At 50.2% G+C, this 27,280-nt stretch overlaps 2 protein-coding genes across 14 annotated transcripts in view; both read left to right on the top strand.

Annotated features, from left to right (window-relative positions):
* Positions 1 to 2,743, top strand: part of FAM107A (family with sequence similarity 107 member A) — a 52,728-nt gene extending 49,985 nt beyond the window's left edge. For all 3 annotated transcript variants that reach the window (XM_077858346.1, XM_077858347.1, XM_077858348.1), the window contains one exon: positions 179 to 2,743. In XM_077858346.1, the coding sequence (XP_077714472.1) occupies positions 179 to 286 (108 nt within the window). In that variant the 3' untranslated portion in view covers positions 287 to 2,743. The remainder of the gene's footprint in view (positions 1 to 178) is intronic.
* A 10,986-nt stretch (positions 2,744 to 13,729) lies between these two features.
* Positions 13,730 to 27,280, top strand: part of ACOX2 (acyl-CoA oxidase 2) — a 31,661-nt gene continuing 18,110 nt past the window's right edge. The window contains exons 1-14 of one of the 11 annotated variants that reach the window (XM_077858298.1): positions 13,730 to 14,053; positions 14,590 to 14,771; positions 15,551 to 15,652; positions 16,155 to 16,231; positions 16,460 to 16,642; positions 17,047 to 17,209; positions 17,426 to 17,577; positions 17,982 to 18,089; positions 19,840 to 19,959; positions 20,270 to 20,385; positions 21,052 to 21,224; positions 23,962 to 24,124; positions 25,385 to 25,575; positions 26,934 to 27,113. In XM_077858298.1, coding sequence (XP_077714424.1) covers positions 16,483 to 16,642; positions 17,047 to 17,209; positions 17,426 to 17,577; positions 17,982 to 18,089; positions 19,840 to 19,959; positions 20,270 to 20,385; positions 21,052 to 21,224; positions 23,962 to 24,124; positions 25,385 to 25,575; positions 26,934 to 27,113 — 1,526 coding nt within the window. In that variant the 5' untranslated portion in view covers positions 13,730 to 14,053; positions 14,590 to 14,771; positions 15,551 to 15,652; positions 16,155 to 16,231; positions 16,460 to 16,482. Of the gene's footprint in view, positions 14,054 to 14,589; positions 14,772 to 15,550; positions 15,653 to 16,154; positions 16,232 to 16,459; positions 16,643 to 17,046; positions 17,210 to 17,425; positions 17,578 to 17,981; positions 18,090 to 19,839; positions 19,960 to 20,269; positions 20,386 to 21,051; positions 21,225 to 23,961; positions 24,125 to 25,384; positions 25,576 to 26,933; positions 27,114 to 27,280 lie in introns of those variants that run through there. The other 10 variants (XM_077858299.1, XM_077858300.1, XM_077858301.1 and 7 more) reach the window with 10 other exon arrangements.

Raw genomic sequence — 27,280 nt, forward strand, 5'->3', positions numbered from 1 at the left:
GCTTCACAGCAAAAACTTAGTCTCCTGCCTGGTCACCCCAGCTACCAAGGCTGGTGGCAAAGCTGATCCCTGGTTCTGTTTCCCCAGAGAGGATCCTTGGTCCAAACACTGTGGTTTGGGGAATAGGAATTCCCCCGAGCCACACCCACTTTACACCTCTACTTCTTCTCTCCTTTAGCTGGAAAATCCACCAGAAAAGGAAGAGGACCATGCCCCCGAATTTATCAAAGTTAGGGAAAACCTGCGGAGAATCACCACGATAACCAGTGAAGAGAGAGCCCTGTAGGGCCAGGTGGGGGAAGCTCTGGTCCACGAAACCGCCCCCCTCCCAGGCCATCACACCCTCCTCCAGCCCTTCTGTATCCAGCAGCCCTGGGTCCCCAGTCTCGGGCCATCTGTGATGTTCATGCTTACTCTTGTGAAATGCCCCAGCAGGCTTGGACCCCCCTTCCCACCCACCAAGAAGCTGGGGGCCCCAAAGCTCCCAGCTTCTTCCTTCTGAGCATTCACCGCTTCTCCAAAAGGAAGCTGCTGCTCAGAAAACATTCCCAAGGCACCTCTCCCTGAAGGGGCTTCTGAGCTCCGCTGAGATTTTTCTGGCAGAATTGGGAAGGAAAGAAAGGCACCTCTTTGGCCCAACTAGCCCTCCGTTTTGCCCGTGCCTCATGGGCCCTGCTCTCAGAAAACTTCCCTGACTGTGGTTTACCTGCAGCCAGGTGTGGGGCAGCTAAGTGCTGCAGGTCAGCTTGAAAGCCAGCTGAGGGCAATCTGGTTCAAGTGCAGCTGCCCTGGTGAGGAAGGGCGGGGCGGCCCACCGGGCAGCCTTGGGGCTCCCTCCTGCCAGATTGCAAGACCACCACCGAGGACAGCTTCCCCTACACCATGCTTTCGCTTTCTCCTCTCTAAAGCCTCCCTGTCTGGGCCTTGTAAGGGCATCTAACCAGGGCTGCAGCCTTCCTGCTCCCAGAAGTCTAGAACAGTGCTTCTCAAACTTTATTGTGCCTGCGAATCACTGGGGATCTTGTTACAGTACAGCTTCTGATTCAGTCGATCTGGGGTGGGGGCTGAGAGTTCGCATTCCTAACCAGCTCCTGGGCTGCTGGTCTGAGGCCCACACTGTAAGCAGCCACACATGGTAAATAGTGGAAACATGATCCCTGAAGCCACCTCTGCCCCCTAACTAACTGCCATGAATCTCTGCCCTGGGGGTGCCCTGCCTCTGCAGCCCCAGGGGCTCTCCATAATCCACCCCCTTCCAGGGCCCCAGACCTTGGAAGAGAGTTGCCGAGCAAATTATATATCGGTTGCATAATTGTCATTGACACTGGAGAGGTATATCATTGCCAATCTGCATTTTCTTACCACACTGTTCTGATGTAACTCTAGCCAAAAGGAATTTTTGTTTTGTTTTGTTTTACCTTTTCCTAAAGCCTACGGAGAACAAATATAGAGTGATTTCCAGTGGGTTTCTGGAAATATGAACACTGGTCTGAAGACCCCACTGCTACCCTTACAGACTGGCTCCTCTGAGTCCGCATTTCCATCCCCTGCTCCAACTCCCTACTCTGTTTCTACTACCTGAGCCAGCTCCAGTGAATTCACTTACTCTTCCTCAAAAATCCCTCCCCACAGGAGACCAAGTGTTGCAACATTTTGCTTCTATCCCATTGTTAAAGATTCAGAGAATAAACCAGGCTGGTTGTGTCCGCCCTCCCCACTCCCCATGAAGAATAAAATCCCCACCTCTGACTTTGCAAACCTATCATTTAAGGTGATAGGACAGTACTAGAAAAGCATTTCCTTTCACCCCTCAAAACTGCGGGGGGACAAAGCTGCCACTGGAATGCTATTTTATTCTTGGACCAAAAGTGGGACGTTCAGGAGGAAAGGGGTCATCCTGGTCTTCACTCCTGAGTGGTTTGAGGATGACCAAAGATGTTGCTCTTTTCATGCGTGGGTGCCAGCCATTGTGTAAATAGACATGCTGTGTGCTTGTGTGTGTGTGTGTATAAATGTAAGTGAGGCTCTAAAATGCCCTTGAACGTGTCTTAATGAGAACGTGGTGATGCTATTTTAGATGTCTGCCAGGTGAGAGCAATGCTAAAGCACAATCCCCAAATAAAGACCACCATTTCCCCAAAGAAGTCTCCCCAGCAGTCTGTGTGGTGTTCAGACATATGAAGAGAAGCAAGACAGCATCTAGGACGGAGTAGGCCCCTCAGAGAGAATGCTTGAGACTTCACTCAGTGGCCCCCAGAGGTGCTCCATGGAGAAGGCAAGCCATGGGGATGAAACCCCACATGGTCTAGTGGAACCATGGCAGCCACCCATGTACATTCCCCATGGTCGGTCCCAGCCCCTTCATTCCAGTTGCCTCCCACTGTAGAGGTTGTAAATCCCAATTCCCACTGTTCCAGCTTCCTTTGCAGCTTGGGGTGACAAGTGACCAGGTATGGCCAGTGCAATTTAAGAGGCAGTCTTACAGGGGCTTCTGGGAAAGTTTATGCTTTTCTGATAAAAGAGGCAGACATGGGTAACACCTCTCTGCCCCTCCATTCTTCCTGCCTTGATTGAGGATGTGATGCCTGGAGCCCCAACAGCCACCTTGCTACAATGAGAAAAAGGCCAAGAGAATCTCACAGACACTGACCTACCCTACCATCATTTGACCAAGCTGATGCCGGCAGCCATACTCCTTCAGAATTCTTGTAAATAAAGTGAAAATCCCCTTTGTTTAAAGCCATTGTTGGTCAGTCTCTGTTACTTGCACCCAAAGTATTTCTGAATACCAGCCCCCATGCCTAGAATGACCAGCAGACTATACTGAAAATCCAGATTCTTCCTTCCCATTAGACATCAAATGGAGGGGCTCCTGGGTGGCTTAGTTGGTTAAGCATCCAACTCTTGATTTCAGCTCAGGTCATGATCTCAGGGTTGTGGGATGGAGTGTACTCACACACGCATGCACATCCTCTGTCTCTCTCTCAAATAAATAAACAAATCTTTAAAATAGTTAATTATTTTTTGAAAAAAGAAACCCTTTGGACTAGGATCCCTGGCAGCGATGCCTGAGATCTGTTTTTCTGTATCTTCTCCACATAGCCCACGCACCGGCCTGAGAACTGGTATTCGGGCATCTTTAATTCACACATCATTCAGTAGGGATTCGCCGAGTGCCCACCCTGTGCAGGAAGCATGCTGTGTGCTGGAGGCACAGTGGGAAGCAGGACGTGTTTGGATTACTGCAGTGGCCTCCTCCTAACTGGGCTCCCGGCTTCTGCCCTGGCGCCTACAGCCTACTCTCAAGAGTGCGGCCAAAATGAGCTTGTTAAAATCTAAGGCTGGTCTTGCTACTCCTCTGCACAGAGCCCTCCCTTGGCCTCCGGGAGCATCCCTCCTGCCACCTGGAAGGCCCTGCCTGTCCAGCTCCCTCTTAACCTCCCCCCTCCTCCCCTCTGCCTTCTCCTCCACTCGCACAGCTCTGGCCAGTCCGGCCACCTCACGCCACCACCATCTAAGTTCCACGCATGGCCTTTTCACCAGTTGTCCATCAGCCAGGAGCGTTGTTACAGTCCTCTCCTCCACTTTCTTCAGGGCTTTTTATTATGCTCTTACTAAATGAGGTCCTCCGTGGTCAACCCATCTGAATCACAGCATCTCCTACAAACTTCCTATCCCTTCCTTCCCTGTCTTGTTTTTCCTCCTCACCATTTGCCACCATCAGACACATATTATTTTACCTGTTTATCTTGCGTGTTTCCCCTAGTGATAATGTCAGCTCCATGAGGGCAGAGTTGTTTGTCTGTCTTGTTTATGGCTGAGTCCCAGATGGCCGTCTTCCCTCCTCCTTCCCCACCAGCTGGTGGCCCAGCTTGTGCCAATCGGGCAGATGGGGCTCCAGGGACAAGAATCCAGCCCCATCCCACTCACGACTTTGAGAAAAGGCAGTGGCCAAATAGGGCATGGGGCTAAGGGCACAGGTGCTCAACTCATGTTTGTGGGATAAGCGAATAAGTGAGAAAGCACTTCTCCTGCTGCAAGACCTCTAGCCTCCTCCCAGCTTTGGCCTTCCCGCTGCCATCATCTTCTTGCCTCCTTCAATTTGACCCTGGCCCAGAGATATCAGTTTGAACTAAAAGCTTTCCTTTGGCCTCTTGGGTTTTGGTCAGGACACCTGGGCCCTTCTGGCATTTGCACCTACAAGACCAACGTTGGTGCCATGTGGGCATCCAGGGAGTTAAAGTACCCCTGAAAGCAGAGGTCGGGTCATCACCAAGTCCTGTGGGCCCTAGAGAAGGAAAGGGTTGCTGCAGGAGCTCTGACATCAGACTCTACCCTAAAGCAGAATGAAGAGCAGCAAGCCTCTTCTAACTGAGCACCACCCCACCCCCCCACCTCACACCTGCCAGACCACAGGTCCCAGTCTGGGTTTGGGGAGAACCTTCTTCAGTGGCAGACCAGCACAAAATACAGCACATGGGAGATAGACAGGAGGCCTTCGGAGGCGAAGGGACTCTCCCTCCCTGATTCTGCAGTATGTACTCCAGGGGATTCCTCAAAACCCAGCTTTTGCTGGGCAGCCTCCCTACACTTGAGATGGTACAAATTCCAAGCCCCAAGAGGGAAGGCACCCTGTCTGACTCTGCTTACCGTTGCCCATACCAACCCAGAAAAAAAAAGTTCAAAAAGTTGTGAATGGGTGTCAATTATGATATATGGAAGGCCAGCAATGTCACCGGTCATGACGATTCGGTGCCATTCTCACTCAGACTAACTAAACAACATTTAGGTAAATTAAAAGACCTGCCTGACAAAACATTGCCTGGGGAAAGACAAGATTCACACGGAGCCATCTGTCTGCAGAGTCCACATTTTCTCCACTATAGCTAGACCTTTCTCTTTGGAAGGGCTCAGAGGAGGGCCCTGTGCCAATATGACGTTTTGTCATGAGATTTGATGACCTATTTCACCCTCTCTTTGTCTGTTTGAACTTGAGGGATATGGCCTTCAGCCATAAAAAATAGATTCAGGCCAACATAAATGGATATTACACCCCCACCTCCAAAGCCACAATCTTGGGGACCAACCAACAGGTTAGTATATACCATCGAAGTGGGATTCCTGCCCCCTTGCTGGACTGGACCTTTGGTTGAACAGTAACCTAAATAACTTGGTGTTTCAGGGCCCTATTCCCAGACCCATCAACCCCCAGCCACCCTGCTCCCACCAGGGCCCTGCCTCACGGTGCCCCTTCTGTAGGGCCTCACAAGAACAAAGCCCGAGCCTCCCTCTGGCTGCCTGCCCTCATCCCAGCCATCAAACTATTATCTGAGTTGATTGGCAGGCACTCACCTTGAGAGGACACTGAGTACTCATCTACTTCTCAGAAAGGAGTCAGAGAGAGATGACCAAGATTTCCCAGTAAAGCACCCTGATAACAACTCCTCTGGGCTTCCTGGCACTAGCTAAGTGAGTGGGGCTCCCCCCTCCAAGGAAGGGCTTCACATGGGTCTAGGGCACTTATGCTCACCCTTTTGGGGGCCTGACCTAAAATACTCATCCCCCACTGCAAGGCTGCCCTCTACAGAAGATAAATCCTGTGCCCAGACCTGTATTCAAGCCCCAGTTCAATCCTAATCACTACTTGCCACAAGGCTCAAAAACTTGATGGACCACATTTACCACATCTGTGACACAGGTAATGATAATTGAATATTTAGTATCTGTGCCAGGGACTGGGCTATTTGTACTTTATATGAATTCTCTCGATTAATCCCCCAGGACTGTCATTACATCCATTTTCCAGGTGAAGAATCCAAAGCGTAGGGAGGTAAAGCCACATCCCAAAGGCACACGCTCAGCAGGTGGTGGAAGCGAGATGTGAACCCACGTCTGCCTGACTGCAGCCAGAGAATTTATCCTGGCAGCACTTGCTGGTGGAGGCTGCAGAGGATGTTTTGCAAAGCACCCACATTCAAGCGTTCCCATCTGTTGCCAAGAAACACCCCGCAAGAACACTGAGGCCCAGTGGCCTTCCTGCTTCCTCCTTCCCTGCCAGCAGGTAGTCCTGCCGGCACCCTATCTGGCAGACTGGGCCCCAGGGACAAGAATCCAGGCCCATCCCAGTCACAGCTTTAAGAAAAGACAGTGGTCAGTGGGAGACAGGGGTTCATATGCCTGCCCTTGGCCCAGGAAGTTTCATGAAGGAGCAGAAAGGAGAGAAATCTGCATTGAGCATCCACTGTATACCTTGCAGGTCCTAAAATGTGAGACACCAGATAGAAAATGCCTAGCCGGGGGCCTGGCCCGTTTCAAGGGATGGAAGAGCCTTCTCCCTCTCTCCCACTCTCCCTCTTAAAGATACAATGACGGGTGGTGCAACATGACTGTTAGGAGTTCAGGCTACAAAGTCAGACTGCAGATTGGGGAGGGAGCCCGCTCTGCGCACTCTCCAGTGGGTGACCTCAGACGAGTTATTTAACATCTCTCTCTGAGTTGTCTGTTAAGTGAGGGTTCCCATAGTGCCAGCCTCACGGGTAGCTGAGAGGACTGAGTTAGCAGATATAAAATGTCTGGTGGGGCACCTGCCTGGCTCAGTCAGAAGAGCATGGGACTCTTGATCTTGGGGCCATGAATTTGAACCCCGCGTTGGGTGCAGGGATTACTTAAATAATTAACTTTTTTTTAATTTTCTTTTTTAAAGATTTTATTTATTTATTCATGAGAGACAGAGAGAGAGAGAGAGAGAGAGGCAGAGGGAGAAGCAGACTCCATGCAGGGAGCCTGACGTGGGACTCGATCCTGGGACTCCAGGATCATGCCCTGGGCCGAAGGCAAGTGCCAAACTGCTGAGCCACCCAGGGATCCCCTAACTTTCTTTTTTTTAAGATTTTATTTATTTATTCATGAGAGACACAGAGACATAGACGGAGGGAGAGGCAGTCTCCTCTCAGGGAGCCCGATGTGGGACTCAATCCCAGGACCAGGATCACACACTGAGCCAAAGGCAGATGCTCAACCGCTGAGCCACCCAGGTGTCCCAAATAATTAACTTTTTTTTAAAGATTGTATTTATTCATTTTTAGAGGCAGAAGGAGTAGAGAGGAAGGGAGAAGGACAAGCAAACTCTAAGCCAAGCGTGGAACAAAACTAGGGGCTGGATCCCACCACCCTGAGATCACGACCCGAGCCAAAATCAAGAGTTAGACACTCAAATGACTGAGCCACCTAGACTCCCCAATAATTAATCAATTTTTGTAAAGTGTTTGGCAAATACAGGCAAGTGCCAGCACTCAATAATAGTTTGTTTTCATATTCCATGTCCCTGCTAGTTTCCCTGGTCATATCTGTCATTGACCTTCAAGTCATATTTCCACTCGTTTATTTCTCTTGGCCCCTAAGCTTGTCTGGCATCCATCCCTCCCTGTGGCTGGCCACCCCAAGAGCCCTTGCCCTTCTCCCAGTCACCCATTTTGGGAGAGGTGTTAACCCATACCTTTTTAGACTCCAATCCAAATTGAGGGACTTTCTAAAAAAATACCTGACGGGGACACCTGGGTGGCTCAGGTGGTTGGGCATCTGACTCTCTGTTTTGGCTCAGGTCATGATCTCCTGGTTCTAGGATCCAGCCCTGTGTCAGGCTCTGCACTCAACACAGCATGTGCTTTTCCCTCTCCCTCCCCTTCTGTTCCTGCTCTCACTTGTAGGCACACTCTCTCCCTCTCTCTCTCTCAGATAAATAAACAAAACCTTAAAGAATAAATAAAAATAGGGACGCCTGGGTGGCTCAGCGGTTGAGCATCTGCCTTCAGCTCAGGGCGTGATCCCGGAGTTCCAGGATGGAGTCCCACATTGCGCTCCCTGTATGGAGCCTGCTTCTCCCTCTGCCATGTCTCTGCCTCTCTCTCTCTGTGTCTTTCATGAATAAATAAATAAAATCTTGAAAAATTAATTAATTAATTAATTAATTAATTAATTAAAAATAAAATAATGCCTGATGGTACTCACCATATGTCAAGGTCATAAAAGACCAAGATTGAGGAGCTATACCAGTTGGAGAAGACAGGAAAACTAAAGACAATGAAGGATCCCGAACTGGATCTCGAACCAAAAAAGGGGCATTCATAGGAAAACTGGCCAAACACTATGTGCAAAATAAGTCACTAACTCAGCAGGATTTCAAACTCTGAACATTCCAGAGACAGGACAGGCCCTTGAAGCTCCTAGAAGATAAGCTCTAAGTTCTTGGAATATCCTGCCTAAAAAGAGTGTCTCTGTATACCTGGGGCCCTGGGTCACTACAGGCAGTTTGCACTACCAATGTGTTTTATGTAGCTCCAAGGGCCCTGCTGTATCAGTTTGGCCTCTGGAGGGCTAGGTACTAAGTAGTTAAATGACTGAGTAATCAGCAGCCCATTCCTCTGTGACAGATACCCAAGAACCCTGGACACAAAGTCTGAGATGAGCTTCTCTGGTTATCAGCATTTTATGTGTGTTGTCATGCAGGGAGAATTAAAGGCCATCCTTAGAGTACCACTGGGAAGGGACAACTGGGAGCTCATGCCTGGTCTTTCCTGGACTCTATCCTATATGCCTTTTTCCTTTGCTGATTTTAATCTATATCATTTTGCTGTACTAAACCAAAACCATAAGTATAACAGCTTTTGTGAGTTCTGTGAGTCTTTCTTGCAAAGCATTGAACCTGAAATTGGTCTTGGTGACCTTCCAACACACTCAAGTAAGTTTTGAAGATAAGTTAATAGTATTGGGTTCAATAACCACACTATGGTTATGTAAGCTTTAACCCTGGAGGAGGCCGTGGGGAAGTGATCCAGAAACTATTTACTATATTTAACAACTTTCTGAAAGTCTAAAGTTATTTCAAAATAAAAAGTTAAGGGAAGCCTGGGTAGCTCAGTAGTTGAGCGTCTGCCTTCAGCTCAGGTCATGATTCCGTGGTCTCAGGATCGAGTCCTGCATCAGGCTCCCTGTGTGGAGCCTGCTTCTCCCTCTGCCTGTGTCTCTGCCTCTCTCTCTGTGTCTCTCATGAATAAATAAATAAAATATTTTTTTAAATGAATAAACAAATAAATAAAATAAAAGGTTAAAACACAAAGAATAGAGAAAGATGAGATGATCATTGTTAAAGCTGGGTGTTAGATACACGTGGATTCATTATATTGTTCTCTCCACTTTTTTTTAAAGATTTTATTTATTTGAGAGAAAGAGAGCACAGGTGGGGGTTAGGAAAGAGCAGAGGGAGAGGGAGAAGCAGACTCCTTGCTGAGCGGGTGGGATCCCAGGAGCCCAAGATCATGACCTGAGCTGAAGACAGATGCTCAATCGACTGAGCCACCCAGGCACCCTGTTCTCTCCATTTTTGTATGGATTTGAGTTTTTTCAAAGTAAAACAAAAACAAAAACAACTTAAGCTAGAGAATTGAATAGTTTGGAGTGACAATTTAAAATAATCACATACAAAACATATAGAGAGGGTCAACTCCAAAGTTGATGAAGAAATTATTTAAACATGGAATTTGGAGAACCTGGGTGGCTCAGTGTTTGTGCACCTGTCTTTGGCTCGGGTTGTGATCCTGAGGTCCTGGGATCAAGTCCTGCATCAGGCTCCCCACAGGAAGCCTATGTCTCTGCCTCTCTGTATGTGTCTCTCATGAATAAATTTTAAAAACCTCTAAAAAAAAATCTTAAAAAAATAAATAAACATGGAATTTATCAACTATTAAAAGAATGTCAAAGCTTAGTCTAAAAACAATCAAGATGTGAAAACTATGGCCGAAGCTGGAGATGGCAAAGTCACCAAGTCTGCCCAGAAAGCTCAGAAGGCTAAATGAGTATCATCCCCAAACCTGGCACCCCAGTCTTAATCAGTGGTGGAAGAATGGTCTCAGAACTGTTTGCGTCAATTGGCCATTTAAGTTTAATAGTAAAAGACTGGTTAATGATAACAATGCATCATAAAACCTTCAGAAGGAAAGAAGAATGTTTTGTGGACTATTTGTGGGGGTTTGTGTGTGTGTGTGTGTGTGTGTGTGTGTGTGTGTGTGTGGCAGTTTTAAATTATTAGTTTTTAAAATCAGTACTTTTTAATGGAAACAACTTGACCAACAATATGTCACAGAATTTTGAGACCCATTAAAACAAAAGTTTAATGAAAAAAAAAAAAGAAGAAGAAAGAAAACTATGGCCGAGAGGTATTTAAATATTAAATATCATAAGACACATCATAAGACACAGCACAAGTCCTTGGCAAAGACCAGTTTGGGACACAGAACTTGCCTGTCTGAAAAGTAGGATCAAGGCCATCTCCCTGCAGCCATCACCTGTGTCAGGCCATTGTTAAAAGCAATAGGGGATCCAGGGCCAGCCCCCCAGTCCCAGCAAGATCTTCTGGGTAACATTCCAAAGCATGCATCCTGCCTCCTCCTCAAGACACAAGCTTGACACTACCTCAGGGACACAGTGGGAAGGTGAGAGGCCCCTTACTGAGCAGATAACCATCATCACAGATGGGAAGGCCAAGATCTAGGAGAAGAGAGCACCTGCCCAGAATCACCACATCTCAGAAGTACTGCCAAAACAGGTACTCTGGCTCTCTTGACTTCTTTCCCAATCTTGTACAAATAGGTAAAGAGTTAGAAAACCAGGTTCAAATTCCACCTCTGTATCATACTTATTGTGCAAACCTCGTCAAATGACAACATCTCTCTGGGCTTGTTTCCTCTTCTGCAAAATGAAGAGAGGTATCCTACTTTCCACGGTTGTTATGCAGTGGAGGTTGCGGTAACCTATAAACATCCCATCCCACTCACAGAGACCTGGTTCCGCTCTGGGTCTCACCCCAAGCAGTGCTCAATGTACTATAGGTAGTCCAAAATATTTATTCAGGGAATTAAGGTTAGAGGCATATGAATACTAATGCTAAGCATAAGACAAGCCAAATTTTTTTTTAAGATTTTATTTATTCATGAGAGATACAGAGAGAGAGAGAGAGAGAGAGAGAGAGAGAAGCAGAGACACAGGCAGAGGGAGAAGCAGGCTCCATGCAAGGAGCCTGACATGGGACTTGATCCTGGGACTCCAGGATCACGCCCTGGGCCAAAGGCAGACACTCAACTGCTGAGCCACCCAGGTGTCCCAAGACAAGCCAAATTTTAGCACAGGAACATAAGAGAAAAGTCATTCACCCTTTCATAGAAAAACCACCTATGGGAAGACTTTTAAGCTCCTTGGATATTAACAATTTGAGTTCCTCAAGGGCACAGGATGAGGAACCCTCTTCGTCCAAGAAAGGCTGCAGAAAGACCAAGGTCACTTTGGAAATCGAGCTGGGTACACAGCTTTTTGGTACAAGTAGTACCAAAGGAATCCCCAGCTTTGAGATTGGAGGCCTGAGTCTCATGTCGAGGTATACCAGTGTGTACAAATAGAGTGGACACAAATACATACCCACTCCTGCCTTTTAAAACAATGCTGAAACTTTAAAGTCCTTCACTGCTAACCTTTGTTTATTCATTCATCCACCAAATAGTTGTTGAACACCTACCCTGAGCCAGGCCCTGGTTTGGGAACAGGACTGTATTGGTGACCAAGAGCCACACAGTCTTTGCTTTCATTGGTGATTTCCACAAAAGCCAATAGGGAAAGAAAAAAATATGCATCACTGTAGTGGGTGTACCAAGAATGTGGTGTCTTGGGACACCTGGGTGACTCAGCAGTTGGCCGTTTGCCTTTGGCTCAGGGCATGATCCTGGAGTCCCAGGATCGAGTCCCATGTTGGGCTCCCTGTATGGAGCCTGCTTCTCCTCTCTCTGCTTGAGTCTCTGCCTCTCTTTCTGTGTCTCTCATGAATGAATAAATAAAAGCTTAAAAAAAAAAAAAAAGAGTGTGGTATCTTTTTCTAACACCAATGTGTGTTTTTTCCACACCAACTAGCAATTCTCCAATACCAACTGGGTGTTCAACAGTTCAGTTCAATTCTTTTTTTTTTTTTTTTTAAGATCTTATTTATTTACTTGAGAGAGAGAACAAGAGCAGTAGGGAGGGGCAGAGGGAGAAGGAGAAGCAGACTCCCCACTGCGCTGGAAGCCAGATGCTAGGCAAGATTCCAGGACTCCAAGATCATGACCTGAGCTGAAGGCAGACTGAGCCACCCAGGGGCCCCCAACTCAGTTCAATTCTGACACCAAATCTTGGGACTAGTGGAGATCTCACAGGTTTAAGGATCAGTCCCACAAGGCTGCCCCCACTTCAAACAACAACTGCAGATCCCAGGGGCCACCTGTACTTCCAAACTACTGGCCATAAATTCAAGGGTGTCCATAACTCCCCACCCCAGGTTCAATAATTTGTTAGAATGACTCACAGAACTCAGGAAAACACTTTACTTACAACTTTGGTTGATTATAAATGATACAACTTGGGAACAGCCAATTAGAAGGAATGCAGAGGACAAGATCTTGGGGGGGAAGGGATGGATGCAGCAGGGAGCTTCCCATGCCTCCTTCCCTGTAACTTCAAGTTCGCCAACTCTCCCCAAAGCACGTTATTTAGGGATTTTTAACAAGGTTTTACTACATAGGTATAAGAGGTTAAATCATTGGCCACTGGTGAGGAGCTGGAGGGTATGCCGGGGACAACTAAGAATGCAACTGCTCTAGTAAAGGCTTGGTCTTTCCAGCAACCAGGCCCCATCCTAAAGCTATCTAGGGGCCTCTGGCCATAAATAAAAAGGATAGAGTCTTATCACTCAGGAGATGGCAAGGGTTTTTAGGGGTTCTGTGCCAGGGACTGAGGACAGAGACCAAATATATACATTTTTTTTATTATACCACAAGGGGCAAAAACTTGGACCTAAGGAAGCAGGTCCTGGGACTTCTACTCCAGACTGCAATGACTTCCCAAAACAGTGTGGTGAGATGAAAAGATGAAAAAGGAGCTGGAAAAATAATAAATAAATAAATAAATAAACAAACAAACAAATAATAAAAGAAAAAGAAAGAAAAAGAAAAAGAAAGGAGCTGGACCAGTAGAGCCAGAGAGGCCTGGGAACAGCAGGAGCAGGAAGAGAGGGCAAGAAAGTTTTAAGTTCAACAAAGTTATAAACTCATTAGATGTGATCCTGCATATCCCTTCTAGGTTTTCCTTCTCCTTCCTCCTGTGATTATTGTCTCCCCAGCAGCCCCCCAACCCCAGCCTGGACGCTTCCCGAGGTCGGAGGACTGGTACAGGTGTTTCTTTTGTTTTTGCTTCCTCCTGTCCCACACTGCTTAGATCATGGTGGGTACTTCAAACTATGTATTGATAATAAAGCAAATCAATGCTTCCTGTAAAACCTAAACCCTCACACACCTGCCCATAAATACCTCACCTCCAGGCTGCCAGAGAATGGAAATTCCACCATTAAACGTCACTCCTGGGAATTAAGAAGCTCTGTCATGTGGAACCATGAAAACAGTAATAATCCCAAATTACAAATACTCAGTGCTTCAGAGTCCACCAAGAGCTCTTCTTCATAGCCTGTGAATGATAAGAGACCAGGGAAGGGAAGCTCAGAGGTGAAGTAATTCAGTCACATCTGAGGATTTGAGGCTAAGTCTCCGGACGCGGACGCCGGGGGGTGCTGTGGCGTTCCCTTGCGCAGAGGGATGCAGGGTATTCAGGGTACGCATGTTCCGCATGTTCGGGGAACAGGCTCTGGAACGCAGGCCCAGATGGGCAGAGAGAGGAAGGGCAGGATAAGGCTCAGCAGCTGACACCAGAGCAGTCCCCCCTCCCCCACCACCCTTCCGGGCAGCCCGGGCCCTGGCAAAGGGCACTCACAGCCATCTGAGGGAGGCATGGGGGCAGGACAGAAAAGCCCTGAGCTCAGCCAGGGGCACCGGAGAGCTGAAAGCCTGCCAAGCACAGCTTTCAGTTTTCCAGGTTGCGCCCCATTCTAGGGGAGGAGAAAGTGGGCTGGGCTACCCATAAGAAACCTAGGCCTGCAGCTAGAGAGGCCAGGCCTGCAGGCCAGACACAGGACACAGGTGAGCAGGTGAGCTGGGCCCAGGGACAGGGGTGGGGGTGGGAGGCCCCTGAGGACTGGACCTCCTGAGTAATGACCCTCCTTGAGCTCCTAATGACTCTGAGCACTGCTTGCTTTCATTTCATTTCAACCCCTATCCATTAGGCCCTGCCAGTGGGGCCAGGCCCTGTGCTAAGTGTTAGCGTAACTTGACATAGGCCCCCGCCCTCTTGGAGTTTACGCAGTAGTAGGGGATACAGCAATAAACGAGAACATGAGTGAGTAAATTATTTTGTACATTGGAGAGAAAGCAGAGCAGAGTGAGGGGAATTGGGAATGCTGGGGGAAGGGGCTTGCAATTTTTTTTTTTTAAGATTTCATTTATTTATTCATGAGAGACACACAGAGAGGTAGAGACCTAGGCAGAGGGAGAAGCAGGTTCCCTGCAGGGAGCCTGATGCGGAACTCGATCCCAGGACTCTGGAATCAAGACCTGAACAGATGCTCAACCACTGAGCCACCCAAGTGCTCAATCCCAAGTGAGATTTTATTTTATTTTTTTTAAGATTTTCTTTATTTATTCTTGAGAGAGACACACAGAGAGAGAGAGAGAGAGGCAGAGACACAGGCAGAGGGAGAAGCAGGCTCCACGCAGGGAACCCGACGTGGGACTCGATCCTGGGTTTCCAGGATTACACCCTGGGCCGAAGGCAGGCGCCAAACCGCTGAGCCACCCAGGCTGCCTCAGGTGAGATTTTAAAGAGGGCAGTGAGGTGGGCCTCACTGAGAAGGTGATATTAAGCAAAGACTTGAAGGAGGTAATGAGGGAGCCGAGAGGACACCCGGGGAAAGAGTATTTCAGAAGAAGAATGTTTGAGGCAGGGACTACAACCTGGCAAATGTGGGGGTTGGGGGAGGCCTGGGGTGTCCAGGCACAGCAAGGGGGCAGCAGTCAGGGTGTAGAACAGGAAGATGGGAAGCCAGCTAGGCAGCCTTGCAGGGGTCCAGGGGGCAGATGAGAGGGGCTCCTTGAACGTGCCAGGCCCCTTGTCAGCAGCCCCGTGGCCCTGCCACCCCCTCAGGAGGTATGGGTTTGGAAGCCTGCATGCACATCTCACTTGCCGCTTGTGGCTACATGACCTTACAGTCTCCTTCCTTCCCTCCTGACCTCTCTTAAAAGGGTAACAGTAACAGGAGTGCACTTGTAGGGTTGTGGTGGCTGCCGGTGGGAAAGACTGACCACCTGCCTCCTGACAGCTGGGGGCACTCCGTGTTTCCAGCGGGCTGTTGGTGTCAGGAAGGCTTCTTAGAGGAGGGGTCCCCGAAAGGCTGGGTCTCAGTAGGAACACAGGGGTGGGGTTAGAGGGGGAGCAGCAGAGGTGAAGGGTAAGAGGAGAAGGAGGGGAGGGTGGCACCCTGGGGGCAGGGCGAGAGGGGGGTTGTTGATAGGCTGATCCAGGGCAAAGGGCAGGTGGGTGGGGCCGAATGGTTGATGGGCTGGAAGCGTGGAGTCTCTCCCACAAATAGTGGGCAAGGAGCAAATTCCAAGCAGAGGAGGGAAACAATGTGACTGCAGTTTAAGAGCTCAACCTGGCAGCCTGGAGAACAGACAAGCGAGTCTGAGGCCAGGTGAGAAATGGCGGTGGCCAGGGGACAGATTCAGGGATGGAACAAATGGATTTGAGATACTCAAGAAGTAGAATGGACCATACCTGGTGGTTGCTTTGCTGTGGGGGAGCAGGGGCTTCTGAGAGCCTGAGGGTTCCCTGAAGGACAGGGGTCCTCCCTGGCTATGGGGGACACACAGGGGTCCCAGGGTAAACACACCCCTCCCCTCCAGCTCCGACGTACCCCCCAAGGCTCACAGAAATGGGTGGAACGAGCCCAGGACTTAGGGGATCAGGTGAATGGGACAACAGGTCCCTTCGTTGAGGCCCCCTGGCAGGGCTGTAGTGGGGACAGAGCATGTGCTTTGTGGTCAGATCCCGTCCAACTCCTGGCCACCGCCAGCTGTGTGGCTACAGGCCACATGTGCTCAACCCCACCAAATATTTTTTTCATGTGTGACTTTTAACTGACTTTCTGTGGGAACTCCCCCAGGCACCTTTTTTTTTTTTTTTTTTTTTTTCAGGCAACCCTTATAATACTCGCTACAGCGGACGGAGCACGAGCCCGGTGATTGGATCCCGTCCAAAGCTCAACAAACAGGTACTGTATGTACTACCATTTACCGAGCAATTACTGCACGCATTGCCAGCCAAGTGCCCACAGAGAAGGGGGTTAGGGGTGCAGTGGCCCTCAAATATCCAAGGGGAGTTGCTTTCCTACACCAATCAGCCCCTGGCTGATGCTCAGCTCTGGGCACTCCCTCCTGCACAAAGGCTCTTAGCACCACCCAAGGCTCAGAGCAGCTAGGCCAGAAGTATCTCTCCTCAGGCACCAAGGAGATCCAGGCTAGGATGGGCAGCCCAGTGCACCGAGTGTCCCTGGGGGATACCTGGAGCACGCAAGTGCACCCTGACATAGAGAGTGAGAGGTACATACAGTCCTTCAACGTGGAACGGCTCATCAACATCCTTGATGGAGGTGCCCAGAACACTGCGCTCCGGAGGAAAGTTGGTAAGAGGAAGCTGGGGAGTGAATCATCTGCTTTGTGCCCATATGCTTCTCTTGGAAGAAGAGTCTTTCAAATAACAAATTTTGCTTTCAAAATTCCACTGTTAGAAATTCATTCCTTTGGACTGTTAGACATCTTTAACCAGTCCATATTCCCTGGGCCCACCTGAAGGATAGAAGAGTCCCAGGCAGCAGAAGACCTGGACTCTGGTCCTTATTCTCCCACTGCATAGCTCTGTAACCTTGGACAAGTCACCTTCCCATCTCGGGTGCTCAGTCATTACATCTGTAAAGTGACAATAACGTCTGAATCCCTTTCCACATCCACAAGGCAAGAGGGCGGGAAGATCTGAAGGTGCCAGGAACCTCACTCAGGTCTCTAAGTCCTCTGTTCTCTGTCTCTGAAGAAAGTATCATCCACAGTGACCCAGAGTTTAGCCTGAAGGATAATTATTTCATGACCCAGAATGAACGTTATGAAGCCGCCGTTAAGAGGAAATTCCACCTGCAGACAATAGCAAAGCGCCAGGGCTGGTCGGAAGGCAGTCCTGAATTATATTACAGTTACAGGTACTCACTTCCAGGGCAGCCCCCCAGAAGGGAGTTCACCTGGGATCACCTGGAAAGCCCGAACCCCATGAGAGGGATTTTCCCCAATTTTAAGGGCAGTGGTCATTGGGAAGCCAGTATGACGGATGCCCCTTCCCTCCTGCACCCCGCCAGGCTGGCGGTACCGGGGTCGCTGTCTCGGGTGGGCTACTCAACCACCGGGTCTCTCCCCCACAGAACCCTTTCTGGAGACCTGGCCTTCAGTATACACATGGTGTTCCTGAAATCCCTCAAGAGCCTGGGCTCAGAGGAGCAGATTGCCAAATGGGCCCCACTCTGCAACGATTTCCAGATCATCGCAACATATGCCCAGACAGAACTGGGCCACGGTGAGCCAGGGCTTCTGCCTGCAGAGCTCAGGTGGTGCACAGTTCCGGAGCGTCAGAGACTGTGTATTTCAATGCAAATGTTCCAGCAGGTGGCAGTGAAGGGTCTCGAAGGCGGGGGTTCCTTTTTCTAATTGATACAAACACCGCCCGTATGAGCCAGCTATGAGCCAGCGTGTGGGGCAAGTTGTCCCTTCTGGAAATGACAGCAGGCATCCCTTGTCACGGGCTGGCCATGTGGGCACAGCCCACGGGTGAAATCCTGGAAATGCCTGTGAGTATAGCTGCGAGCTCCGACTCCAGACTGGGCTGGTACCTGGCAGTTCCCGGCCCACCAGGACGCTGCTCCCCAGGTGAGATCCCTGTCCTGACCCCCTGTCTAACTAACTCCTCTCCTTGATTCCCAGGGACATATCTTCAGGGCCTGGAGACTGAAGCCACCTATGATGCAGCCACCCAGGAGTTTGTGGTGCACAGCCCCACGATGACGGCCACCAAATGGTGGCCTGGGGACCGTGAGTATCCATCCGTTCTCCTAGCCCCACCCGGTCCCCAAGGAGAACAAAGTTGGACAGCAGAGTAGCACTGGCTCCGAGGTCCAACGGATCTCAGATTGATTCCCCGTTCTAGGCTGGTGACCTTGAGTGAATCACTCTGTCAACAGGGGGGATGTGAAAAATTTCATCAGTGAGTGGCTCAGAGCCCCAACTTTGAAGTCGCTGAGGAAGTTGACCCAACCTTCCCCCGCACAGACATGCGCGTGCACACACACACCACATACACACAGTCCAGTCCCAGGCACTCTCACTTCCCGAGTTAATGATTCAGCTTGCCAATGGGTCACGCAGTGCCCAGATCACACACAGCCCTTGCTCCGGACATCCAGGAAGGCTCCGCCCAAGCTGGCCACAGGCGCCACAATGCCCCTGTAGCCACCAGGTGGCGACCACACCAGGCTTCCCCCAGGCTCAGTGATATTTGCCTGATTTTGGGGGGTGGGGGGCATCCTGCTGAGCTCCTCTTCCTGGGGTTGTGACAACACACCTCTGAGGGCACGTCTGTGGCGCTTCAGGACCCATTTGATGAATGCTTCCATGGGGGAGAAAGTCCAATGAATGCGAGGAGCACAACTAAGCAGCAAGAGAAAGAGAGAGAAGTCAGAGAAATAATGGAGGGGCAAGAGAGCAGTGAGAGAGGAGAGGGAGGGAATGGATGAAAAAAGAAACCAGCCTTTGCAATCGGGCCGCTTGAAATGCCAGCTCCGTCCCCTCCGGGCTGGTGACCTTGAGTGCCTCACTTGCCTCTCTGAACCTCAGTTTCCTGATCTGGAAAATGGGGCTCATCATACCCGCCCTGCAAGAACTGGGAAGCATCAGCACAGGGACCGTCGCCACCTGGGTTTAGATAAATGGTAATTATCTGTATTTGTTATTATTAGGTGGATGGTAGAGTGATTCATTTATGTTTTTGAGAACAGGGGGGGAAAAAAAAGACTTGCTCATTTCACAGTGCCTTTTGCACAACACTGCTTGTTTGGCTCTTTGGGAGCAGTTCGCCCTCCCTGGGATCAGTGACTCTTTGAGGCCCCTGGGATGGGAGGCAGCAGTGCACACCTTTTCCCATCATCAGGGACCAGTTTCCTCACCATGGATCTCCAGCAGCCTCCTTGAGCCTCCCTACCTCATGCCTGTGTATCTTAGGGCATTTGCTCCACACATCTGACATTTAGACAGAACCCCCTGCACCTCCAGCCACCAAATGGCTGTCCATAAAGCCCTCCGCCCCAGTGCATTCTAGAGCCAGACACTCATATTAAAGCTCTCAGGGCTGTTGCAGTCATTTCCAAGGATGAGTCAAGGCCGTGTGAATCAAGGGGTATGCTGAAAAAGCATCACTTTGTTGCCCTGGATGCTACCTCTTTCCTCTGCCTGGCTCCACCAAGCCAACCCAGCCCTCAAGCCCACAGTGCTCCCTCTGCCTTGCCCTCCCTGCCCTGTGCAAGCTCCCCCTGGAAAATAAGCCCGTACCTTTCAGGCTCGCATGCATCCTCCTCTGGCTCGCACCACTTGAGGCAAATCAAATAAACTCCATCCTGGCTTCACAGGGTGCCGTGCCCTTCCCCGTGCCACCACACTGGTCCTCCTAACCCATTACAGACTGGACCCACATCCAGGTTCCTGATGGGGAGAGTTAGCCTGTCTGCTCCATACACCAGGGCCTCCTACACCAGAGATCATGCTGAGCCTCTCATCTCTCTGCCTTCAGTGGGACGGTCCGCCACCCATGCCTTGGTCCAGGCCCAGCTGATCTGCTCAGGAGCCCGACAGGGCATGCACGCCTTTATTGTGCCCATCCGGAGCCTCCAGGACCACACCCCACTGCCAGGTAAGTCCATGTGGCTCCCAGGCCCACTGCCAGGAAGAGACACTACCAGGCCTCCCTATCCTGAGGCCGCTGAGGTGATAGGAGAAGCAGGGACATGTCGCCCTTGGGTAGGGAGGAGTCCAGTTGGACAGACCTGTGCTAACTGGCTGGGTGAACTTGAGCAACATTCAACCTCAGCTCAGTCAATTGCAAAACAGGTGTGATTAACCCCACGTGACTGGCTGCTGTGAGGCTCAGGGGAGCCGGGACATGTGTGAATGGTATAGAAAGTACTTGGTGGACAGATGTTTCCATCTCCATCTCCTTCTAGGAGTCACTGTTGGAGACATCGGGCCCAAGATGGGCTTTCACCACATAGACCATGGCTTCCTGCGACTGGACCATGTGCGGATCCCTAGAGAGAACATGTTGAGTCGCTTTGCACAGGTAGGAGTCCTGGGGTGGCTGCAAGCCTCCACTGCCTGGAGAGGGGACAGTGGCCCTGTGCAGACTGCAGCTGGCTCTGGGTCCTTTGTAGAGCAGAGTTTGGGGCACCCCACCCCAACCGCAGAGAGGCTCTGGTATCCCACAGATCTGGGTAAAGCCCCGGTTTAGGAGCTGTGTGATCTTGGGCAAGTCACTTGACCGCTCTGAGCCTCAGAGTTCTCCCGAGTAAATGCTCAGAGCTTCACGGGGTAGTAGAGCTGTCATGGAGTAGGTGACAAAGCAACGTGAGAAAGAAGGAAGGGCTGAGAGTGACATGCATTTTTACCTACAGTGAGGCTTAGACAACCAATCACTGAGCAGACACTAGTCGAGTGCTGGAGGAAGTTCTGGAGGTCCCCATCATGCCAGGCATTGCCTTTACCTGTGGATTTGGGGGAGGTCTTAGGTGTCCCAGGAGAGGAGCTGCGAAGCAAGGCACTTGAGGCAGTGACTATTTAGCACAAAGCACAGGTGTGTTTCACAAGCAGCGTCTCTGGCTGGCGGTCCGCTCTCTGCTCCAGGTGAGCGATCTGAGGACTGTGCCTGTAGCGTATGGGAGTCCACACTGTGGGTGTAGGACAGGCTTGGGTGCCTTGGCTCAGACCCAGCCCGTGTTTGGTCCACCAGGTCTTGCCAGACGGCACCTACCTCAAGGTTGGATCATTGCAGATCAACTACTTATCGATGGTGGTGATGCGAGTGGACCTGCTCTTGGGTGAGATCATACCCATGCTGCAGAAGGCCTGTGTCATCGCCATCCGCTACTCGGTCATCCGCCACCAGTCCAGCCTCCGGCCCAGGCAAGGGACACCCACAGGCTGACCACAGACAGGGCTACCTTTCCATCCCATGGTGCCTGCCCCCCGATCCACCCCTCTGCCAGAGTTCACATTACCCTCATGACATATGCACAATTTTTGCCCAGACCCCGTCCGTCTGGCCTTGTCTGCAGGGTCTCTATCCAGCTCCCTCTAACCCCAGCTGATCAGCTGCCCAGCCTGTGTTGGTAGGGGTCTGTCCCTATTGGGTTTCTGTGTGATCATATGTCTTTGACCTTGTAGCATCAGATATGACTCAGTCTGTCCAAGTCTCACTAGGCTCTGGACGGCTGTGACTGGCTTGTGTCTGGGTTGTCATCTGGTTGACAGGCTGTGGGTGACTTAGTAGCTTCTGAGCTTGTTCTGTCAGAGTGTGAGTAATCGTGTCTGAGAGAGCCCAGCTGTCACATCAGATGGTATATGACTGAAGCTGGTCCTATCTGGCTGTGCTGTCACCATCCACCTGTGGTATGTCCAAGTCTGGATCTGTTTCGTTGTATGTGACTGTGCCCAGCTAATGCTCCCTCTGTCCTGCGGGACTGACAAGCTGACTGTACACTCTGTGGTAATTGTTTAAATATTTATTTAACCCAAGTTTAAGACCCAATGTGGGACTTGAACTCATAACCCTGAGACCAAGTTCTGCATGTTCCTCCAATTGAACCAGCCAGGTGCTCCTGGACTCTGTTTTTAAATATGTGTTATGTGTCCCCATGCATGTGCATGCCTGTGTAAAGACACACACGGCTGCCAGTTAAATTTTAATTTTAGGTAAACAGCAAATAATTTTTTAGAATATGTCCCAAATGGGGACTCTGGATGCGGCAGCGTGGGGCTGAGCAAATGGTGATATAGTGGCAGCATGGAAAGAGAGGGTACAGTCATAGTTGACTGAACTTGTATTATTGAGGGATGGGCTTCAGCCTGGAAGTTCTTTTTTTTTTTTTTTTTTTTAAGATTTTATTTATATATTCATGAGAGACCAGAGAGAGAGGCAGAGATATAGAGGAAAAAGCAGGCTCCCCACAGGGAGCCTGATGTGGGACTTGATCTCAGGACCTCATTATCACCAACTGAGCCAAAGGCAGACACTCAACCACTGAGACACCCAAGTGCCCTCAACCTGGCAGTTCTTATCCCAACTCTGCTAAGTGACCCTGGGCAAGTCCTTTGCCTGCTCTGGGCCTCATTTTCCTCACCTGTAATGTGAAGAGTGAGAGAACTTCTGGTCTAAGAATCTGGTGATGTTTCATGCCATGGGCTCAAGGATCCAGGATCCAGGATCAAGGATCCATTCTAATGCAGAATGGACTAGGGTCAGATGTCAGACAGACCTGGGTGATACACGGCTGGGCCACTTGCCTAAGCCGTGACCTTAGGTGAGTCACGCCCACCTCCTTGTCCCTCAGCGTCCTCACCTACAACATAGGTATGAGAGGAGCACTCTTTCAGGACAGCGTGGAGAGTGAAATGCAACAAAGCGTACCAGGCCTGTAGCCCAGGGCCCTTTCTTCTGGCAAGCCCAGGGCACCTGTGACTGGCCTGGGCTTTGTATTCCCAGACTGAGGGAGTCTTCTCTGGAGGACAAGAGTGCGAGGAAAAAGGTGCTGCCACTGAAGTCCCATCCAGAGTCTAGTTTTCTGACTTAAAGTGTCCTCAGGATGGTTCTAATAGTCCGTGTCTGAGGCACCTGGGTAGTTAAGCATCCAACTCTCAGTCTTGGCTCAGGTCATGATCTCAGGGTCGTGGGACTGAGCCCCATGTCTGGCTCCACACTCAGTGGGTCTGCTTGAGAGTCTCTCTCTCTCTCTCTCTCTCTCTCCCTCTGCCCTCCCCACTCTCCCTAATAAATAAATAAATAAATAAATAAATAAATAAATAATGTTTTTTAAGTGTCCAAATGAGGGGCTGCTGACCTAAGAATCCTCCAACAGCCATACGAGACTTCTCACATTCATGCTTTTTTCTTTTTAAGATTTTATTTATTTATTTGAGAGAGAGCAGGAGGAGGGAAAGGGGCAGAGGGAGAGGAAGGAGCAGACTCCTCACTGAGCAGGGAGCCTGACATGGGGCTCGATCCCAGGACACTGAGATCACCACTCAAGCTGAAGGTAGACATTTAACCGAATGAGCCACCCAGGTGCCCCATTCATGCTTTGTTTTAATCCACAAATAGTTACTCTGGTCTCCTTCATGCTGGACACAGTCTTAGGCACTGCAGACACAGCAACAGACAAGGCAGATGCAGTCCCGGCCTTGCGATTTCCCCCAAATTTACATCTCAGAGTTACTGAGATTAGAATCGATGTACCTCCCAGCATATACTATGTGCATCTGGACAGTAAAGGTCACATTTCAAATCATCCCGGGTACAAACCACAACCCCTCACTTGAAATCCTTGGGACCATATGTGTTGGAATTCAGTACTTTCCAGGTTTGGGCAGGTTAATAATGGTACCTACGCTATAATTTTCTAAACTTCCCCCATAAGGAACAGCACCCGTAAGCAAACGTGTCAATATTTCTACAGAGAAATGTGTGGGTATTCATGTTAGATGGAATTGTAAAAGTATTACTAACCTCATGTCAGCTCGGGTCAGGTTTTTCAGTGAGTTGTAAAAAGCCATCAGTTTTTAAGTCTTTTACGGCACTGAGGATACGGGAAGGTGGAGGTGGCATGTAGCCGTCTTCTAAACCTTCTGCTTTTCTTCCCCTCAGCGGCCCAGAGGTAAAAATCCTGGACTATCAGACACAACAGCACAAACTCCTTCCTCAGTTGGCCACAGTCTACGCGTTCCACTTCCTGGCAAGCAACCTCTTGAAATTCTTCCACAGTTCCTACAGTGCCATTCTGAACAGAGACTTCAGCCACCTGCCTGAGGTAACCGCTGTCTGCTGGGAGGCAGAGGCTGGGACAATGGCTGAGATTGTTCTGCCCATGGGGAAGTAGCCTCAGCCCTGTTTCCATGGGCTCCTTTTACTCCCTCCCCCCAGCCTCCCAATATCCCAGGGCACCCACAGGGAACTGCAACCTGACCCCGTCCACCCACATCTGGCCTCCAGAAAGCCCCCAAAATGTTAGAGGGAATAATCACACATAATACACAGAACATGGGAGCACAATCCCAGGTGTGTATTTGAAACCTAAAAAGCCCTAAAAAATTGTAGTTGCTGAGAACACGATTGGTCACACAGTATGACCTGAATTGATCTGATTTATCCCGCTGGATGTGTATCCATTTTACAGCAGAAATACTAATGAGTTTGATCACTAAGGTTGCCCCAGACTCTTCTGGGTGTTATATATAATCTACCATAAATGCCCTGCTTTAGCTTTCTAAAATTCAAAAAATATTGATTCCAAGACACATCCGACCCCAAGGGTCTCAGATGAAAGACTATAGACTTAGGTACACACTAAGATTAATCCATCAGACCCTATGCTTTATAAGCCTTGCTTCATTAACCCTTCCCATTTTACAGATTAGGAAAGTGAAGCACACAGAGATTAGAGAACATGACCTTCTTCCCAAGGACTTTATTTTTTTTTTTAATTTTTATTTATTTATGATAGTTACAGAGAGAAAGAGAGGCAGAGACACAGGCAGAGGGAGAAGCAGGCTCCATGCACCGGGAGCCCGATGTGGGATTTGATCCTGGGTCTCCAGGATCGCGCCCTGGGCCAAAGGCAGGCGCCAAACCACTGCGCCACCCAGGGATCTCTTCCCAAGGACTTTAAAAGTCTGAAAGATAGATTAGGGCTTTCAAGAACCAAGAACTCAAATCGGGTCTGCTGGCAGCCTCTCCTACAACCCGGGCCAGTGGATTGATGATGGACAGGCCGGCCCTCCAAAAACTCCACTTGCCAGCAAAACCCTAAATGATGGTGAGCCCAACCCAGGAAGCACCTGGAGACACTGGCCTGGACAGTTCTTTGTTTTCACTGCCCTTACAGCTAGCTACATTGCCTCATCGTATGACCTTGGGCAAGTCACATCACATCTCTGAGTCTCAGCCTTCTCATTCATAAAGGCTCAAGCTGAGAAAATAATTCTTCCCTCAACAGGGTTGTGCTCAATGAGCAAGAAGTGTGGTTGTTACTGGAAGGACCTCTTACTCGCCCTGCCCCCTGTTCTTGCAGCTTCACGCACTGAGCGCAGGAATCAAGGCCATGGTGTCAGACCTGTGCCTCCAGGGGACTGAGTTGTGCCGTCGAGCCTGCGGTGGCCATGGCTACTCGAAGCTGAGCGGCCTGCCCTCCCTGGTCAGCAGAGTGACAGCCTCCTGCACCTACGAGGGTGAGAACACTGTGCTCTACCTCCAGACGGCCAGGTAAGGCCCCTGCATGGGTTGAAGCGACGCCCGATGCCCACGGCAGGAGCAGGCCCTGGGCAGCACCCTGTAGAGATGGCCCAACACACATGGTGTGTCTCTAGGCCACCCAGAGCCTCTCGCAGGCCGAACAAGAGTGTGGCTCTCCCTTGCTCCAGCCGCTTCTCTCCTTCAGTGGCTCCCCACAGCCCGTGGGAAAAGGCTACACTGCACCTGGCCTGCCCCCTACCCCACCTCCCTTCCCATCATGCTCTCCCTTCCCCCAGCTGGACTCAGTTCCTCTTTCCCATCACGGGCTTCACGCTCGCTTCCCTCCAGGACCCCTCCCTGAAAACCCTGCCCCAGCCTGCTGGGCCTGCTGTCAGCGGCTCTGGCTCCTCTAGTCCCTCGGGTCGCTGCTTAGATGCCAGCCCTGAACATGCCATCTGGAGTTGCAGCGGCCCTTCTACCCAGTACAATCCGGGTGTCTCTTCGTGAGCCAGAGTTCCCGAGGGCCTTGCTCACCGCCTATCCCTGGGCTTAGCACAGGGCCTGCCCATGGAGGCTCCTGAGGGGCAGGAAGGGTCTTGGGGTTGACTTCCCCACAACTGGCAGCTTCTGTTCATTCTTTTCTGTCTGTGGGGGCTCCGCCTGACAAGGCCTTTCACATTCATAAAGGGTTATAGGCTTTTTCAAATGAGAAGAGGGATACAGTACTGTGTATTAGATACTCTGTGCCCCACAGAGTACAAATATTGTCTCAGTTTTCAATCAGGTGAGTATTGTTATCCCCATCTAGAGATGGAGAAACTGAGGTCAAGGGAGGTGAAATAATGCGTACAAGTGTCACAGAGGTCCCAGCAGAACTGCTTGGGAATCCAGACTTGGCTGAGACCACAGCCTATAACCACTGGGTCATCGCAGGAAAGAAGTCAAGGGTCACCTGTCACTCTCCACTCCTGTTAGCATTCTTACACCTATCCTTCCTCAAGTAAGAAAATTTAATTTCTGCTGTCACTGTACAATTCAGCATGAATCCCCAAATCACAGGATCCTAAGCAGAAGAAAAGACTCTGTTTGTTCAGATACCGAAAGGGTTGATGTTCAGGATCTGAGTGTCTGTCCAGCTCTGTGGCTCTGGCCTCCTTTCCCTGAGGAAGAATCAACAGCCTCTGGGTGCACTTTCCTGAGGGGCTCACAGCAGGAAGGCTCTGGGGGTGCTCAGGAGTGACGATAACCATCAGGCAGGACCAGGCAAGAGCCTGCATGGCCCTGGTTCTCCCGTAGGGAGCATGAGAGTGCATGTTTCTGGGCAATAGGGGTGTTGGGCTATCCCACAGGGCTCCCCACTGCTTACCTGCTTCTATCCCCACCCCCAGGTTTCTGGTGAAAAACTACTTGAAAGTTCATGGGTCCCTAGGCTCCACATCGCAGATGTTTCTCCCCAAGTCCACTGCATACCTGACTACACCTTACCAGGCCAGGTGCCCAGCCCAGAAAGCAGCTGACTTCCTCCACGCAAAACTCTATACCGCGGCCTGGGCACACGTAGCAGCCAGGTGAGCAAGAAACTGGCCATTCCACCTGGGGGCAGGCTACTTCCCATGCTGGGGCCTTTGGGATGGGCTGGGTGAGCATTTGTGAGTACTCCTCTAAAAGGCACCCTCTTCCCCAACCTCAGTGCTCTCAGTTCCTGCCACCATGGGCAGAGAAGGGGAAGTCACAT

The sequence above is a fragment of the Canis aureus genome, chromosome 19 (genome assembly GCF_053574225.1).
Source record: "Canis aureus isolate CA01 chromosome 19, VMU_Caureus_v.1.0, whole genome shotgun sequence".
NCBI lineage: Eukaryota > Metazoa > Chordata > Mammalia > Carnivora > Canidae > Canis > Canis aureus.